General features: G+C 45.5%; 1 protein-coding gene across 1 annotated transcript in view; it reads left to right on the top strand.

Annotated features, from left to right (window-relative positions):
* Window positions 1-13,172, top strand: part of xylt2 (xylosyltransferase II) — a gene marked incomplete at its 5' end in the record, with an annotated part of 60,889 nt that extends 47,717 nt beyond the window's left edge. Inside the window, 3 exons of the mRNA XM_084328806.1 lie at window positions 3,363-3,558; window positions 8,724-9,057; window positions 12,700-13,172. Coding sequence (XP_084184932.1) covers window positions 3,363-3,558; window positions 8,724-9,057; window positions 12,700-13,028 — 859 coding nt within the window. The 3' untranslated portion in view covers window positions 13,029-13,172. The remainder of the gene's footprint in view (window positions 1-3,362; window positions 3,559-8,723; window positions 9,058-12,699) is intronic.
* Window positions 13,173-18,583: the final 5,411 nt, after the last annotated feature.

Below are 18,583 nucleotides of genomic sequence, written 5' to 3'. Positions count from 1 at the left end.
TAGATAAAGTCAAGGTAAAACCGAACATTAAATCACAGTTTTTCATATTAGGATCTAACATATTAACAGGCCTCTTCGTTTACGGTTTGATTATCACTGATACACATAAAATAAAGAGTAAAATAGTGCAATAAAATAGAGATTTACCTCTATCGTCTCTATTCTATTGCCATTGTCGGGGGGAAAGCTGCAGTCTTGCATCATTCAGACCCTGCTTTACAGCAGTCTTTTACGTCATTCAGAACCTGCTTTACAGCAGTATTTTACATCATTCAGACCCTGCTTTACAGCAGTCTTTTACGTCATTCAGAACCTGCTTTACAGCAGTATTTTACATCATTCAGACCCTGCTTTACAGCAGTATTTTACATAATTCAGACCCTGCTTTACAGCAGTCTTTTACATCATTCAGACCCTGCTTTACAGCAGTATTTTACATAATTCAGACCCTGCTTTACAGCAGTATTTTACATCATTCAGAACCTGTTTTACAGCAGTATTTTACATAATTCAGACCCTGCTTTACAGCAGTCTTTTACATCATTCAGACCCTGCTTTACAGCAGTATTTTACATGATTCAGACCCTGCTTTACAGCAGTATTTTACATAATTCAGACCCTGCTTTACAGCAGTATTTTACATAATTCACACCCTGCTTTACAGCAGTCTTTTACATCATTCAGAACCTGCTTTACAGCAGTATTTTACATCATTCAGACCCTGCTTTACAGCAGTCTTTTACGTCATTCAGAACCTGCTTTACAGCAGTATTTTACATCATTCAGAACCTGCTTTACAGCAGTATTTTACGTAATTCAGAACCTGCTTTACTGCAGTATTTTACTTCATTCAGACCCTGCTTTACAGCAGTCTTTTACGTCATTCAGAACCTGCTTTACAGCAGTATTTTACATCATTCAGAACATGCTTTACAGCAGTATTTTACATCATTCAGACCCTGCTTTACAGCAGTATTTTACATCATTCAGACCCTGCTTTACAGCAGTATTTTACATAATTCAGACCCTGCTTTACAGCAGTCTTTTACATCATTCAGACCCTGCTTTACAGCAGTATTTTACATAATTCAGACCCTGCTTTACAGCAGTCTTTTACATAATTCAGACCCTGCTTTACAGCAGTATTTTACATCATTCAAACCACGTTTTACAGCAGTCTTTTACATCATTCAGACCCTGCTTTACAGCAGTATTTTACATCATTCAGAACCTGCTTTACAGCAGTATTTTACATCATTCAGACCCTGCTTTACTGCAGTATTTTACATAATTAAGACCCTGCTTTACAGCAGTCTTTTACATAATTCAGACCCTGCTTTACAGCAGTATTTTACGTCATTCAAACCATGTTTTACAGCGGTATTTTACGTCATTTAGATCCTGCTTTACAGCAGTCTTTTACATCATTCAGACCCTGCTTTACAGCAGTCTTTTACATCATTCAGACCCTGCTTTACAGCAGTCTTTTACATCATTCAGACCCGGCTTAACAGCAGTATTTTACATAATTCAAACCACGTTTTACAGCAGTATTTTACATAATTCAAACCACGTTTTACGTTCTCTACATGTGGGCTTGAATAACAAACACTTTCATTTGTATTAGTTCACAGGATCATCAAAAAGCAGCCACATGAGGCATGTAGTTATTTTGTAAAGACAATTCTTTCATCTAATTTACAGAAAAAGTACTATATAGTGATATATATCTTTATTGAGATATGATATTACCCATATCGTGATAGAAGATTTTGTCCATATCTCAGCCGTTGTCCGGTAATTACCGGTATTTGACCGGCAAAATCTGTTGAAGTCCGACATATTTAATCTCTCCGGTCATAATGTCCGGTGAAAATAATTCCCTCTAAGCACAATTTGATTATTTGAATTGTATTAAAATAGGCTAAAATTAAATAGCCTATGCGATGAACGAAACAATCATTACATTTGTTTCATCGTTGCTTCACCAAGCAGGTCTAATAATGACAACGCTGTGTCAGCGGGAGCTTGCTGCTAGATTTGCGAAAAGCATGCAGCTGCAGAGCCACAGAACCCACCAGATGTGCCGGCACAGTGCAGTACTCCAATTCAGCCATTGGCAATTCAGCTGTTGGGTGGGGGGCGCTGCTCAGCGGTCCCCAGACCGGACCTGAAAACACCGCTGGTCTGCAGCTGCATGCATCTCGCAAATCTAGCAGCAGCAAGCTCCCGCTGACAACAGCGTTGTCATTATTAGACCTGCTTGGTGAAGCAACGATGAAACAAATGTAATGATTGTTTTGTTCATCGCATAGGCTATTTAATTTTAGCCTATTTTAAAGGGGAACTATTTTACTATTTCTTTCACTATTTGGGCACTTTTACACAATTCCTGTGAGTCTATGGAACACATCTGTAATATATATATTTTTTTTATTCATTGTTTTGTATTTCTAATCAAGTCCTCAAAAACAGCATTTTTCTTCCTCAAGATCTCGAGTCGTTTTGAGCCTGGGCTCCAGCCACTGTGTGCAGCTCATCTTGTACCTCGCCATTATCATGCAGCGGTGTCTCTCTGACATCACAAATCATCACATTTTCAGATGACTCAGTTCAGTCAGGGTGAATATTGTGAGAGGAGAATTGGAAGAATGCGCCAATATGAGAATTAGAGACATAGATCATATTAATATAAGTTCACATATCTAGGAAACAATGCTAAACACTCAAAAAGGCCATTTATAAGATATTTCCCCTTTAATACAATTCAAATAATCAAATTGTGCTTAGAGGGAATTATTTTCACCGGACATTATGACCAGCACCAAGTCGTTGGGAGGTGGAGATATACATCACGCAAACCCACGATAATGTTGCCGTCTCTCTCTGCCAAATTTCTCAGTTCTTCGCTTGATATAATTAATACAAATGTCCAATATAACGGAATTCGTTAGCTCATAAAAATGTGATTATAACAGACTGCTGTTTATTAATGTCGGGCAGACTGCCCACCGACACCTCAAGTCGGCAGCAGCACGAAGTCTCGAGGGACTTATTTTATTTGGAATATATTAATGTCTGTATATACGCAAAAGTAGCCTAGTTTTAAGTTAAAATATTATAAATGCCTTGAGGATGTCATTCTTTATATAGGCCTATCAATTGTTTTTAAGCTCAATAAACTCTGACCGGAATTGATCCCATTTGTCCGGTAGATTGAAATCTACCGGACACTCAGACCGGCAAAAAAAATATTCTAACGGAAACCCTGATCTCAGCTCTTGTCGGAGTCCTGCTCTGAATACTAGTGGGCAAGTAACCATGGGAGTTTCTTTAAACGCAAGATGACCCCCCCTGTGCAGGTACGAGCCAGTGGGCTACCCCGTGTCGGTACACCTGTACTTCTACGACGACCGTTTCCAGGGATACTTGGTGCGCCAGGAAGTCCAAAACCCGGGGTCAAAGGTCAGGGAGACGGTGGAGATGTGGGCGGTGCCTCAGGCCACCCTGGTGCTGGAGAAAAACCTGAAGGAGTTCGAGAGACTCAAGAACCTGGAGGTGAGTCCACATGAGGTCGTAGGCCGTCGCTGGGGCTTATCTGAGAAGGTCCAGGAGACGTCTGTCTTTTAAGGTTTGATGCACGGAATCTGTTGATCATTAACCCTGTCACTACCACACTACAGAAGCTTAACCCTTTCACTACCACACTACAGACGGTTAACCTTTCACTACCACACTACAGAAGCTTAACCTTTCGCTACCACACTATAGAAGCTTAACCCTTTAGGGCGGCTGATTGGCGCAGTGGGCAAGGCGCTCGCCTCTAATGCAGGAGACGCTGGGTTCGAGCCCAGCTCTCGGCGTTGCTACCGGCTGGCCGGTCGTTCATACTAACACAATTGGCAAGTGTTAGAGGGTGGGAAAGCCGGTGGGTGGGGATTGGACGTTGTGGACAGCGACTCCTACAGGTCGGTTTGGTGACGCCGGTGCGACGGAAGCAGGAAGCAGCGTGAGCCTCCCACGCGTTACTCCTCGCCACAGAGTTTGAGCTGCTGCGGTGAAAAGATGCGACAGGCTGCCTCCTCGTGTACCGGAGGGGACACGTGATGCAAGGCTTCTATCCTCACTACAGCCGACCTGTGGGAGGCATGGTCTAGCAACGTTCAAGACAGGGGAGGGGAGAATTGGATATACGAAATTGGGATGGGAGACAAATAGAAAATGGGGAGAAAAAGTGGATAAAAAAAAGAAGCTTAACCCTTTCACTACCACACTACAGAAGGTTAACCCTTTCACTACCACACTACAGAAGATTAACCTTTCACTACCACACTACAGAACGTTAACTCCTTCACTACAACACAACCTTTCACTACCACACTACAGACGCTTAACCCTTTCACTACCACACTACAGAAGGTTAACTCTTTCACTACCACACTACAGAAGTTTAACCCTTTCACTACCACACTACAGAAGGTTAACCTTTCACTACCACACTACAGAAGGTTAACCTTTCACTACCACACTACAGAAGGTTAACCTTTCACTACCACACTGCAGAAGGTTAACCTTTCACTACCACACTACAGAAGGTTAACCTTTCACTACCACACTACAGAAGGTTAACCTTTCACTACCACACTACAGAAGGTTAACCTTTCACTACCACACTGCAGAAGGTTAACCTTTCACTACCACACTACAGAAGGTTAACCCTTTCACTACCACACTACAGAAGCTTAACCCTTTCACTACCACACTACAGAAGTTTAACCCTTTCACTACGACACTACAGAAGGTTAACCTTTCACTACCACACTACAGAAGGTTAACCCGTTCACTACCACACTACAGAAGGTTAGCACTTTCACTACCACACTACAGAAGGTTAACCCTTTCACTACCACACTACAGAAGCTTAACCCTTTCACTACCACACTACAGAAGCTTAACCCTTTCACTACCACACTACAGAAGCTTAACCCTTTCACTACCACACTACAGATGGTTAACCCTTTCACTACCACAATACAGAAGGTTAACCTTTCACTGCCACACTACAGAAGCTTAACCCTTTCACTACCACACTACAGAAGGTTAACCTTTCACTACCACACTACAGACGGTTAACCCTTTCACTACCACACTACAGAAGGTTAACTCTTTCACTACCACACTACAGAAGGTTAACCTTTCACTACCACACTACAGAAGCTTAACCCTTTCACTACCACACTACAGAAGCTTAACCCTTTCACTACCACACTACAGAAGGTTAACCTTTCACTACCCCACACTACAGAAGCTTAACCCTTTCACTACCACACTACAGAAGGTTAACCTTTCACTACCACACTACAGAAGCTTAACCCTTTCATTACCACACTACAGGTTAACCTTTCACTACCACACTACAGAAGCTTAACCCTTTCACTACCACACTACAGAAGCTTAACCCTTTCACTACCACACTACAGAAGGTTAACCTTTCACTGCCACACTACAGAAGCTTAACCCTTTCACTACCACACTACAGAAGGTTAACCTTTCACTACCACACTACAGACGGTTAACCCTTTCACTACCACACTACAGGTTAACCTTTCACTACCACACTACAGAAGGTTAACCCTTTCACTACCACACTACAGAAGCTTAACCCTTTCACTACCACTACAGAAGCTTAACCCTTTCACTACACCAGTGTTTCTCAAAGTGGGGGGTGCGCCCCCCAGGGGGGGCGCAGAGGCATGACAGGGGAGGCCTTGAGATTTATTAAAGAGACGAGAAAATTGAGAAAATTATCACTAAAGTGCTATCTGTTGCAGCTGCACTGTTCTCCATGAAAATACCATTTCTCAAAATCTGAAAATCATTATTTAATAAAACACAGAAAAGGATCACCAAGTTACTCTGGATAAAAAAAAACCTTTACAGATAACATTGAGACAAAGCTTCCTGACACATCTCCATCCAAACTCTTGGAAGAACTCTTTGAAATCTCATCTGATACCACCCAGAGAGCTAGTTTCAGAGTGTGGTGCTGAGTACCAAGTATCTCATGATGCAGCAGTTAAGGTGTTGATACCATTCAGCACCACATACAGTATCTGTGTGAAGCTGGCTTTTCATCCATGACAGCTCTGAAAACAAAATATAGGGCCAATTCATGACTATTTTGTTGGGGGGGGGGGGGGGGGCCCAAAATATTTTGGTCCGCCAAAGGGGGGCCTGACAGAAAAAGTTTGAGAAGCACTGCACTACACCGTGCCACTCGTTTGCGTGATGTTCCCCTTAACTCATTGACTGCCGGGGATTAGTCGGGCCCCCGCTCTAGCACTGCCACGCTTTAAAAGATAGGACTGCATCACCTTGTTTGTAGAGCTATAACTATATTTTATATTATAGCTATGGATACAATACTATGGCCCATTTGACATCACCTATCGTTCAATATGTGAAAAATAATAGATTTTTCCATCCATACGTTCCCGTGTTATACCGTGGTGAATAAGTATGGTTTTAGAGCGGTCTAGGGTAATTCCTTAAATGCTGAGTTATAGCCGTACACGTCAATTCCACTATAGACGTTGTCGTTTCTTGCCTGTACACGCTATTATCCCGAAATCAAATCTATATCATAAGGTATTATGTTCCATCATGAATGCATGAAAGGCGGGGGGGGGGGGGTTGTTTCTGATTATTTGATTGTCAGTAACGGCATTCGTATTGAACACTAAAAACGCTTATCAGCCCGATCGGTATAAAAGCATTGCAGGATCAAGCAAACATTTACGTCAAATCGTCCTTACCTGTGATCGGGAGTATTCCAAAAATAATATTCCAATTGTTTGATCGCCATCTGGTACATCCAATGTCCATTTGGTCCACGGCATAACCCACCATAACATATGGATCGGGAATATTTGAGAACCGCTCGCCTCGCCCGACAAGGAAAAATGAAACCCGAGACCTGGGGCCGTCTCACAGAGAAAGATACAAGGGTAGAAAGGGTGCTCGATACCGCCATCTAGCCTGATGCGGCCGGTATTGCACCTAGGCATTCTCAATGCGATTCCCAATGTTAACCCCGAGTCAGTGGGCCTGTAATGAATAGAAATATCGAATAAAAGAAATAACGATCAAATAACGAGTATACTCGTTGTTGGCGTTCACCGATTGGCGGCCAATAACGAGTATAATCGTTGTTGGCGGCCATTGAGTTAAGATCAAGGTTGTGGGAGAGAAGCCACTCGTCTCATCGATAGCCACTTGCCTCACCAGCTGTAGCTAAATGGCAAACAAGGCCTAGATTGATCGGCTGTTGTTGTTCATCATCGTCACACCTGCCACCGAAGTGGCCTTCGAAAGGGGCTGGGGGATGGTAAAAGTCCTTGTATCCCTCCTAGTTACACATACACACAGTCCTCATATCCCTCCTAGTTACACACAGTCCTCATATCCCTCCTAGTTACACACAGTCCTCATATCCCTCCTAGTTACACACAGTCCTTTTAGCCACGATGTTGTAACACGGTGTGCAGGGTCATTTGGGTTTCCATCGAGTCGAGATTAAAATGTGCTGCTTGGATTAGCTCACGATACCCTGCTGTTCAACCCGCAGACTGAGAAGAGGCTCTAGTGGAGGTATAGTGCCGATTCATTAACTCAAGTGAATTCACCTTGGTTTCAGACCAAGGATAACTACATGGCAATTACAGTTACAGATTACAGTTACAGAACCATTGCCGCACGAATCCGCCTCAAGGTCCTTGACCTGGCGTACCGTGCAGCGAGGCGAACGCCTCCCTCCTACCTCCGGTCAATGGTCTCTTAACTATCTACACCCCCTCAAGACCCCTACGCTCTGCGTCTTCTGGCCGCCTGAGACCCACTCCTATCCGAGCTCCTGGGGGGGGTGGTCATCAAAGAGGAGCAGGCTATTTGCGGTCCACAACAGTGGAACAAACTTCGCACCACAGTCGGGAAACAGCTGAAACCCGCCGCAATTTTCCGCTGTCAACTAAAAACACACAACATCAAACAATATCAGAATATATATATATATATATATATATTTTATGTCATCATAATAAGAATAATACATTTAATTTATATAGCACACTTTAAACTCTGAGAGATATCAAGGTGCTTCACAGCGAAAGGAAAGGAATTTTTTTTATAAAAGGTTTAAAACATGAAAACATTCAAATAAATGAAATAAAAACTTAAGAATAAAAAGGTTTAAAACGTAAAAACATTTAAAATGAATAAAATAAAAATAAATACCGTCTTTTTTACGATCATGCACTTTGCTACCAAGTAATCTACTGTGCCTATGTTACTACCTACTGTGCTAATATGTCTCTATACTAAAGAGTGTAGCACAGTGTTGCACACAGAGTTGTACCCTTCCCTCCTGCTGACTCGTTGTACACAACATGTCAACCCCTTTGGATGAACCCTTTCACTGCCACACGACAGAAGGTGAGCCCTTTACTATCACACAACCGACGGCGATGCTCGGAGCTAATGATGCTAATGATGGAGCATCGCCGTCGGTTGTGCGATAGTAAAGGGCTAACCTTCTGTATTGTCACAGTGAAAGGGTTAACCGGCTGTCGTGTGGCAGTGAAAGGGTTTTAAAAGCCTCCAGCTAAACGACTAAAATGTAAACGGGACGACTCGGCGACCGACACGCCTCTCTCTCTCTCCGGCAGATCGGCACGGAGTGGGACCCCAAGGAGAGGATCTTCCGGAACCACGGCGGGGTGATGGGCCCGCTGGACGAGCCGGTGGCGGTGCAGAAGTGGGCGCGCGGGCCCAACCTCACGGCCACCGTGGTGTGGGTGGACCCGGCGCAGGTGGTGGCGGCGTCCTACGACATCAGCGTGGACGTGGACGCGGAGTACACCCAGTACAAGCCCCCGCTGCAGCGCCCCCTGCGGCCCGGGACCTGGACGGTGCGCGTGCTGCGGCAGTGGGAGCGCGTGGCCCACGTGCGCTTCCTCGTCATGCCCGTCGCCTTCAAGGGCAAGGAGCCCCTGCGGAGAGGTGAGGAGGAGGTGGTGAGGAGGTAGAGGGGGCTGGAGCTCCTCAGTTGTTGTTGTCGATACTGCTTAACGGTTCGGTACTTTATCGATACTCTTTTTTTTTTATCCACTTTTTCTCCCATTTTCTATATTTTTCTCCCATCCCAATTTTGCATCATCCAATTAAACCCTCCCCTGTCACGGACGCTGTTTCTTGCCTCCCACAAGCCGGCTGCAATGTGGACTAAGTCAGTGGTTCCCAACCTTTTTCCCCCCAGGGACCCCCAAACATCTCTGATGAAATTCGCGGACCCCCTCCTAATAAGATACCATAAAATACTTTTTTTTTTTTCATTTTAATAACAAACTGCTTATACACAGGCATATGCATCACAATTAGACCCACTATGCTTCTTTGACTTGTGCCTTCAATCAACAAATCTAATCTTGCACCATATGCATTTCAAAATGTTTGGCCAATATTCAAATGCTGTATTCATCCTCTCAAATCAGGCCCTAATGGTGAACGGTTTGCATTTATGGAACAAATCAATGCAACAAATTAAACTAAATATGAGACAGGAAATTCCAATCAGTAGCAGAGAGAATCTGTCCTAGCTGGGTTTAATACCTTTTTTTTTTCATTTTAATAACAAACTGCTTATACACAGGCATATGCATCATAATTAGACCCACTATGCTTCTTTGACTTGTGCCTTCAATCAACAAATCTAATCTTGCACCTTATGTATTTCAAAATTTTGGCCAATATTCAAATCCTGTATTCATCCTCTCAAATCAGGCCCTAATGGTGAACGGTTTGCATTTATGTTGAATGAAGTAAGAATCCACTGCAGTAAAAATATCCTCACCTCGAGTGGTGGTAGTAAGGTTGACTGACATGAGAATGTCCTGCTTCAGATCCTCATTTTCAATATATTGCACATAAACGATGAGCACAGCCTCGTCTGCGACAGTTGTAGTTTCATCAAGTTGTATGGCAAATGGACCCTTTCTAAGCTTTTCTGACAGCTGCTGCTCGCAATCACTTGACATCTTATCAATTCGGTATTTCACTACATTGTTCGAGAGTGGTACTGATTTTAGTTTATCCGCCACCTGTGGGCCGCACAGTTTCTAAACCATTTTGATGCAGGCTGGTTTGATGAGCTGCTCGCCAATATTGTGCGGTTTCTTTGCTTTTGCAATTAAAAGCGAACACTCAAAGGAGGCTTCGGTAGCCTTCTGTAAATCACTGCCACCCCTGCTCCACGCTACTCTAACATCAACAGGCTTGTTCGCCTTGAGAGACTGTTCTTTCCTCCGAAAAAAGTCTGGATCCTTCCCAATGGTTTCTGGGTGCTTAGACGCCTGATGTCTCTTCAGCTTGCTGGGCTTCAGGCTCGAGTTTGCCAACTTTTCTCCACAAATCACACACTCAGGTCGTTTGTCTGGTCCCTCAGTGAAGCCCATGGTGATGTAATTTTCGCGATTGCTGTAGGTCCTAACTTTTTTTGCAGATGAGCTGCCATCATCTCCTTTTCGTTTGTCACACATTTTCGCCTCTGGCGGCTGACTGCAGACGAGCCGAGAAAGTTAACTAGCGTGATACAGAAAGTGATACAGTCAACTGATTCGCGTTTTAGCGGCTACCCGGTAGCCTACTGTTAACATTCAAAAATCATGTCTAGATGTTTATTTATTTATCTTTATTTTTTTATTGTAGTGGAGAGACTATTCATGCTTCTGATGATAAAAAAAAAAAAAAAGAAAAAAACTCAAATCATCTGTGGTCTGGCGGACCCCCTGGCGGACCCCCAGGGGTCCGCGGACCCCAGGTTGGGAATCACTGGACTAAGTCATACATAGCACAAGTCCCCTCCGGTACTTGAGGTAACAGCAGTCGCATCTTTTCACCTGCGCAGCTCGATCTCTCAGTGGCGAGGAGTAACGCGTGGGAGGCTCACGCTGCCCCCGACACTTCCTGATTCTACTGCGCAGGCGCACCAACCGACCTGTAGGAGTCGCTGTCCACAACGCCCGATCCCCACCCATCAGTTTCCCTCCCCCTAATACGGCCAATGTGTATTAGTATGAACGACCAGCTAAACTGAAAGCAATGTGGAGCGCTGGGCTCGAACAGGCGAACCCAGCGTCTCCGCATCCGTGGTGAGCGCCTTGCCCACTACGCCACGTAGCCGCCCACTTTATCGATACTCTTATCGGTTCTTTTAGATTATTATTATTTAAAAAAAATATTATACATTTATTATTTGAACGGCTTAAGGCCATATCTGTACTTGATGTTTGTTTGTTGTGTTGCATACTTGAAATAAACTTCAATCAAATCAAACCCCCCCTCTTAAAAACAAAAACCTGTGTTTAACCTAGCCATCTATAAAACATCATGCTAAAACTGTGAAACAAATGTCCTACTCCCCTAAAGAAAGAAATGCATAGCAAACATGACTCAGTTATGCAATAGTGCTGCTGCTTTTTATTTTGTTAAAATCTTTTAGTTAATAAGACTAAAAGACTACAATATGACTACAATAGGTGGTGTAGTGGGCAAGGCGCTCGCCACCAATGCAGGAGATGCTGGGTTCGAGCCCAGCTCTCCACATTGCTATCAGCTTGGCTGGTCGTTCACACTAACACAATTGGCAGTGTTGGGGGTGGGAAAGCTGATGGGTGGGTCCTGGTCGTTGTAAACAGCGACTCCTACAGTTCGGTCGGGGCGCCTGCTCAGCGAGGATAGGATCTAAGGGGGGTAGTGTGATCCTTCCACACGTTACACCCTCTAAGTGAGAGTCCACGCTGCCAGGTGAAAAGGAGCGGTTGATTGGCTACACGTGTATCGGAGGAAGCACGTGATAGCCTCCACTCTCCCAGACCGACTGTGGGGGGTAGGTGCGCAGCGACCAGGAAGGGGATTGGGAATTGGCATAACTACTAACATTGGGATGGGAGAAAAACTGAGGAAAAAGGAGGGGGGAAAAGATCAATAAATAAAATAAACAATATGACTACAATGATTTCATGACGGTTTCCGGTGCTATGCACGGAGATTTTTAACGTCACATTTTCAACAACAGGTTGCTGCTAATTAAACACTTCATGGAAACGGAGTAACGTTAACGTTATGTCGAGTTCATACGTGTAGTGTAGTATGAACTCGGCATAACGTTAACGTTACTCCATTTCCAGTGTTGCTGGCTGCCGCCGTTGCGTCGCAGATGGATGGTACACTGTTAGCTCCGTAGCTAATCCGCTCCTAGACTACCGATAGCAGTACCGATAACGTCGGAGCTTATCAATACTCAGTTTTTTTCTAATTTAGTACCGGTTCCCATTTAGAACCGGGTTTCGGGGGGCATCCCTATTCACTACCACACTATATAAGGCTAACCCTTTCACTACCACACTACAGAAGGTTAACCCTTTCACTGCCACACTACAGAAGGTTAACCCTTTCACTGCCACACTACAGAAGGTTAACCCTTTCACTACCACACTACAGAAGGTGAACCTTTCACTACCAGTATTGGAATTTAGCATGTGATGTCTTTATACAGGAAGACTCCAGTGAGTGTAATGAATGGAGTCTTAACATCTCCTCTTCACCTCCTCTTTGTCTTGTCCCCTGATGTCCCCGCCTCCCCAGAGGAGGACAGCTGGCTCCACTCGGGTCCTCCGGGCAATCTGTACCTGGAGCAGGACTTCCAGCAGCTGAGCTCCCTGCTGAAGCTGCCCCCCCAGGAGCCCGCCCTGCAGGAGGCCCAGCGCCAGGCCCAGCTGGTGGGCCGGCCCCTGGAGGCCTGGGTGGACAGCAGCGTGGCGGCCTTCTGGGTGACCGGGGACCTGTGTACCACCACCCAGACCACCTCCCACTGTCCCGCCCTGGGGCCCTGCAGCAAGTCCTCCTGGAGCTCCCTGTCCCCGGACCCCAAGTCCGACCTGGGGCCCGTCAAAAGTGACGGCCGTATCAGGTAGCCTCGGGGGAGAGAGGGAAGACTCTGGGCGTCCCAACATACACACACACGCACACACACACATGCGGAGAGAGGGTGAGAGCTCAGAGGGTGAGAGCTCAGAGGGTGAGAGCTCAGAGGGTGAGAGCTCAGAGAGGGTGAGAGCTCAGAGAGGGTGAGAGCTCAGAGGGTGAGAGCTCAGAGGGTGAGAGCTCAGAGGGTGAGAGCTCAGAGAGGGTGAGAGCTCAGAGGGTGAGAGCTCAGAGGGTGAGAGCTCAGAGGGTGAGAGCTCAGAGGGTGAGAGCTCTGAGAAGGTGAGAGCTCTGAGAGGGTGAGAGCTCAGAGAGGGTGAGAGCTCAGAGGGTGAGAGCTCTGAGAAGGTGAGAGCTCAGAGGGTGAGAGCTCAGAGGGTGAGAGCTCAGAGAGGGTGAGAGCTCAGAGAGGGTGAGAGCTCAGAGGGTGAGAGCTCAGAGGGTGAGAGCTCAGAGAGGGTGAGAGCTCAGAGGGTGAGAGCTCAGAGAGGGTGAGAGCTCAGAGGGTGAGAGCTCAGAGAGGGTGAGAGCTCAGAGAGGGTGAGAGCTCAGAGGGTGAGAGCTCAGAGGGTGAGAGCTCAGAGGGTGAGAGCTCTGAGAAGGTGAGAGCTCAGAGGGTGAGAGCTCAGAGAGGGTGAGAGCTCAGAGGGTGAGAGCTCAGAGGGTGAGAGCTCAGAGAGGGTGAGAGCTCAGAGGGTGAGAGCTCAGAGAGGGTGAGAGCTCAGAGGGTGAGAGCTCTGAGAAGGTGAGAGCTCAGAGGGTGAGAGCTCAGAGGGTGAGAGCTCAGAGAGGGTGAGAGCTCAGAGGGTGAGAGCTCAGAGGGTGAGAGTGAGAGAGCTCAGAGGGTGAGAGCTCAGAGGGTGAGAGCTCAGAGGGTGAGAGCTCAGAGGGTGAGAGTGAGAGAGCTCAGAGGGTGAGAGCTCAGAGGGTGAGAGTGAGAGAGCTCAGAGGGTGAGAGCTCAGAGGGTGAGAGCTCAGAGGGTGAGAGTGAGAGAGCTCAGAGAGGGTGAGAGTGAGAGAGCTCAGAGAGGGTGAGAGTGAGAGAGCTCAGAGAGGGTGAGAGCTCAGAGAGGGTGAGAGTGAGAGAGCTCAGAGAGGGTGAGAGCTCAGAGAGGGTGAGAGCTCAGAGGGTGAGAGCTCAGAGGGTGAGAGCTCAGAGGGTGAGAGCTCAGAGGGTGAGAGCTCAGAGGGTGAGAGCTCAGAGGGTGAGAGCTCAGAGGGTGAGAGCTCAGAGAGGGTGAGAGCTCAGAGAGGGTGAGAGCTCAGAGGGTGAGAGCTCAGAGGGTGAGAGCTCTGAGAGGGCTACCGGCTCTTTAAGGCCGGCTCTTTAACCCCGAAGGCGCCGAGACGAGCGAGGAGTCTCTCCTACACTGAAGAGTCGAGACATTTTCAGTCGCGTGGCGATATGGACTCTGCTAAAGGAGGACATGCCTGCTGGAAATTTGCACATAAAGACTTAAAAGAGCGAGGAGAGAGCATAACCGCTGTGTTGTTTGTTTTGAAAGACGCCACTGAACGGTTCCACGGACTGTCTTGAGAGCGCCCTCTGCTGGTTCGGTCACTCGGTCAGGGTCTGTCTGGTTTGGACTTTGAAAAGAAAGAGCACATGTGGTGAACTCTTTATTCCCGCGCTGCATACGTTTCATGTTTCCCCTGCTTTGTGGGATTAGAAAGCGGGGTCGCCAACACTCCCAACAAAAGGCTCATTGCTGTGTTCTATCTTAATTTCAGGGGGGAGGATTCGAGGGGGGAGGATATTTCCATGCTTATTTTTAAGCATTATTATTATTATTATTATTATTATTAAGTGAGCGTTTGGGAACCGAGTGATGAAATGCACTTTACTGTAAGACTACAATGTTACATGAGAGGTCATTCGGAGGAGGAGGAGGAGCAGGAGGAGGAGAAAGGGGTACAGACAGGGTCACGACATCCTCCTCGCCCTGTTTTTACTTGACAGTGGGTGGTTTAAAGTGCTGCTCCAGGGGGTAGAGGTTCAACACTCACTATTGCACAGGACACATCAATGAATATTTAAGACAGGAAGTTTGGAGTTCCGAGGGTCTAAGTCTCCTTTCAATGTTAGCTCTCGTACTGTGCGCATCAGCTTTGTTTGAATGTGTGACGACTTTTATTTTTATTTGTATGCATTTTGTCTGTTAGTTGGTTAGTTTTTTTTAACTGGCTGTGTGTAAGATGTGTTTCCTGATGAAACCTCTCGGCCTGTCCCGTCTGGTTGGAGGAAGTTTCAAGTTTGTTTATTATATTGTCACAACAAAATACAGAATACTTTATGATGATGAAATGCTTGTTTCTGTATGAGCCCCTGAGAGTGTGCTACATACAGTAACCCTTTCACTGCCACACTACAGAAGGTTAACCCTTTACTATTTCAAAGCTGGTTGCACTGTGTTTTAATGACGCCATGTGCGTGCGTGCTCCCGCGCATGCGCATAAATGTTCCCTCGCGTGCGCACAGACTAAAGACGATGCCTAATTCCCTCTACGAATGGAATGTAACACATTTCATTCACATGTTTTGTGTGAATGTATCCGAGGACGTATTTGAACACACCTGACGACCTGTGCTAGTGTTATGCAACGTAGCCAGGTGGGTGCTTGGCGAGTTGGCGCATCAGTTGAGTGCAGCGCATTCCTGTGTGCACGCGTGTGCTTCTGCTCACAGAGCCCCGTCCCATGAGCAACGCACCCCTGACTATCACACTACCGACGGTTACCGTCTGTAGTGTGATAGTAAAGGGTTAACCTCCTGGTGTGTGGCAGTGAAAGGTTTAACCTTCTGTGTATTGTCGCAGTGAAAGGGTTAACCGCTTGGTTAGGGTTAAAAAAAAAAGTGCCTGAAGTGATGCGGCATGAACTGTGTTTCGAAATGACGATAACGACGACATCTGTAGTCCACATCACGCGTGTTCTGCAACCTACTATACGGTGTGAGGCTATGGACGAATTGAAAAGGGGAGGACATTCTTTTGATTTTATTTGTATTTTTGTACATTTCAAAGGATGTCTAGGTTGGGACCTCGTATCATAATATATACCTCCTATCAGTTTATATGCAGTATATATAAACGTACCTCTGTGTTTGTGTGCCCTGTACGTACGCCACGCAGCGGCGGAGAGCGTCACCCGGCCAGACACCCGTTATTCAGCCAGCGTTTTCTTCACGTGTTCCGTTTTTACACAAGTCTACCGGCTCAAATAGCACTCCTCCGTTTACTTTGCTTCTTTTTAGCCAGGGTCGTGAAAATCTTAAGCTGCCTTTTTTCTTAGCTTCATCAGATGAATTGTTTACCGTTGAACGATAGCTTGAAGACATGTGCAATTAATGCTATTTTCTTTGGCCGTTTATGAGCCCACTGTCGGTTTGTAATATTATTGTTTTAGAATTAGTTTAATGCCCTCGATCTGTTTTTTTTTTGTTTTTACGTTTTGTTTTTTAATAGTTTGCCACTATGAGTTTTCAAGTGACCTTGTTGACCTTGCACAGCACATTTGCTTCAGTGAAGCCCCCCCCCCCCCCCCCCCCCTGTGTTCAAGAAACAAGAAAGCAAGTCTGGCATCAAAGGAATATCAATATTTTTCTAATCTACGTCTGAGAGGAAAGAATCGTAGTCCCTTTCATCTTCACCACACTATTAAGGACTGCCGTCTGCTTGTGTGTGTTTTGTATCGGACAGTCTTCACGCTCCACTCTCGTGGTGGTTTGAAATGGACCTTCTCTCCCCGGGTGGGTGGCGGGGGAGGGGGGGGGGGGGGACTGGTTGGTTGGTGACTCATCCTTTATGTGACACATGACGGTGATGCGTTACGGTTCTCTGGCTCTTACCTGCGAGGAGAGGGCTTCAGCCTCTAGCAGGAGGCATCTGGTACAGGCCCCCCCCTGACGGACACGTCGACTGGTGGCTCAATAAACAAAACAAAACCATGAATTATTCCTTGGTGTCTTTTTTTTTGGATTATTTCATTGTCGTCTGTCATTTTTATTGTGATTTCTTCGATGTGAACATGGACCTCCTCAACTTCCATCTTTTGAGTTGGTTATGGAGATCTTGGTGAGTAGTCTTTTCAAAAGAATGTAACACTTTTTTTTTTTATATATATACTTTATTGTGTCAATAAAGTCACTCTACATTTAGAGTACACACGCATATACATAGTCACACATACATGTATGCATGCATACATACATACGTACACACACACAAATGTACATATGTATATTGTAAATCTTGACACTTTTTTATACTATGGATGGATGGATAGGTTTACCAGTCCAGGATCAGTAACATCTATACTCTCACTCACTCTTTTTGTTTTTTGTTTTTCTATGGGTGATGGGTAAACATCAATAAAAATTTAAAATGTAACTCACTGATTTACACCGGCTAGCCGATGTGGGTTAATACTTTCTCAGTCACCAATTAAGGTTAGTTTATTTCATAGGCCTATACTTGCAGTAAACCAAAGGAGGAAGTACAGTGGGTGGAATGACGAATGAAGTTTCTCCAGAAGAGAGGCGCTCTCCTGGGTGCTGAGGAGCACTCGTCCTGCAGAGAAGCTCCACACGAAACACCACACCTCCGTGTTCCTAACCGGAACGCTTTAAATATTCATGGCTGTCTATTCTTAAAGTGGTCTCTGTCATTCAGATGCAGGGTATAAATCTCCAAGAGTAAAGAATCAGAGGAAATGGGAGCAATAGATGAAGAGGGTGAGAGAAAGTTGCGTCGAGTCGTTTTTAATAAAAATTAGCTGTAGATTTGAGCCTCGTAAGTGATTTTTTATTTATTTATTTTTACGATACGAATGAACGATATGATGGGAGTATCAGTCTACTTGTGAGCTGGAGAGCGCCGGCTGGGAGATGATGGAGCTGAGGCGCTCGGACAGCGAGGACCACACCCCCTCCTCCTCCTCCACGGTCCCCTATAACGAGGACCTGGCGCACAAGGTGAGGACCGTGATTCAACTTTAGAGCCATTTAATAAAGAGGATGAACCTGAACACGACAGTGCCTTTTATTAACACGCCAAAAAAAAGTAATTCTCTGTATTTAATCGCAGTTGTATAAAACATGTTTATTTCCAATTTGTGACTATTTTTCCTTGTGTTTGTTTGGTGAGTTTGCACTTAACTGTTTATAAGTAACCTATTGGCCTATCCGTTAATGTTTTCAGGGCCTGTTATATTTATAATTTTCATGTTACGTCTTTGTTGTCGAGTCTACTGCTGCCCTTTGTATTTTGAATGGATCCGGATTTCAAACGGTGGGTTTTACTTATACGGACCTTCCCCATCATCACTGTGTGCATTCATCACAGATGTAAGCCACTGTGTGAAGTACGCACCACAGCACCCCTACAGGCCAACAGTGGCATGGTCAGAAGAAACACCCTAATATTAACCATCTGAATACATAGTGGTAATATTATAGTTCAGTAGTACAGTACAGCATAGCACAGTTGTTTCAGGCCAATTCGCCAAGCATGTCTACTTGAGGAAATGGTAACACTTTACTTCAAGG

Source organism: Notolepis coatsorum (assembly GCF_963971535.1).
Source record: "Notolepis coatsorum genome assembly, chromosome: 14".
In the NCBI taxonomy this organism is placed as follows: domain Eukaryota; kingdom Metazoa; phylum Chordata; class Actinopteri; order Aulopiformes; family Paralepididae; genus Notolepis; species Notolepis coatsorum.
Note: the sequence above shows the minus strand (reverse complement) of the source record. Positions and strands in the feature narration are given on the sequence as shown.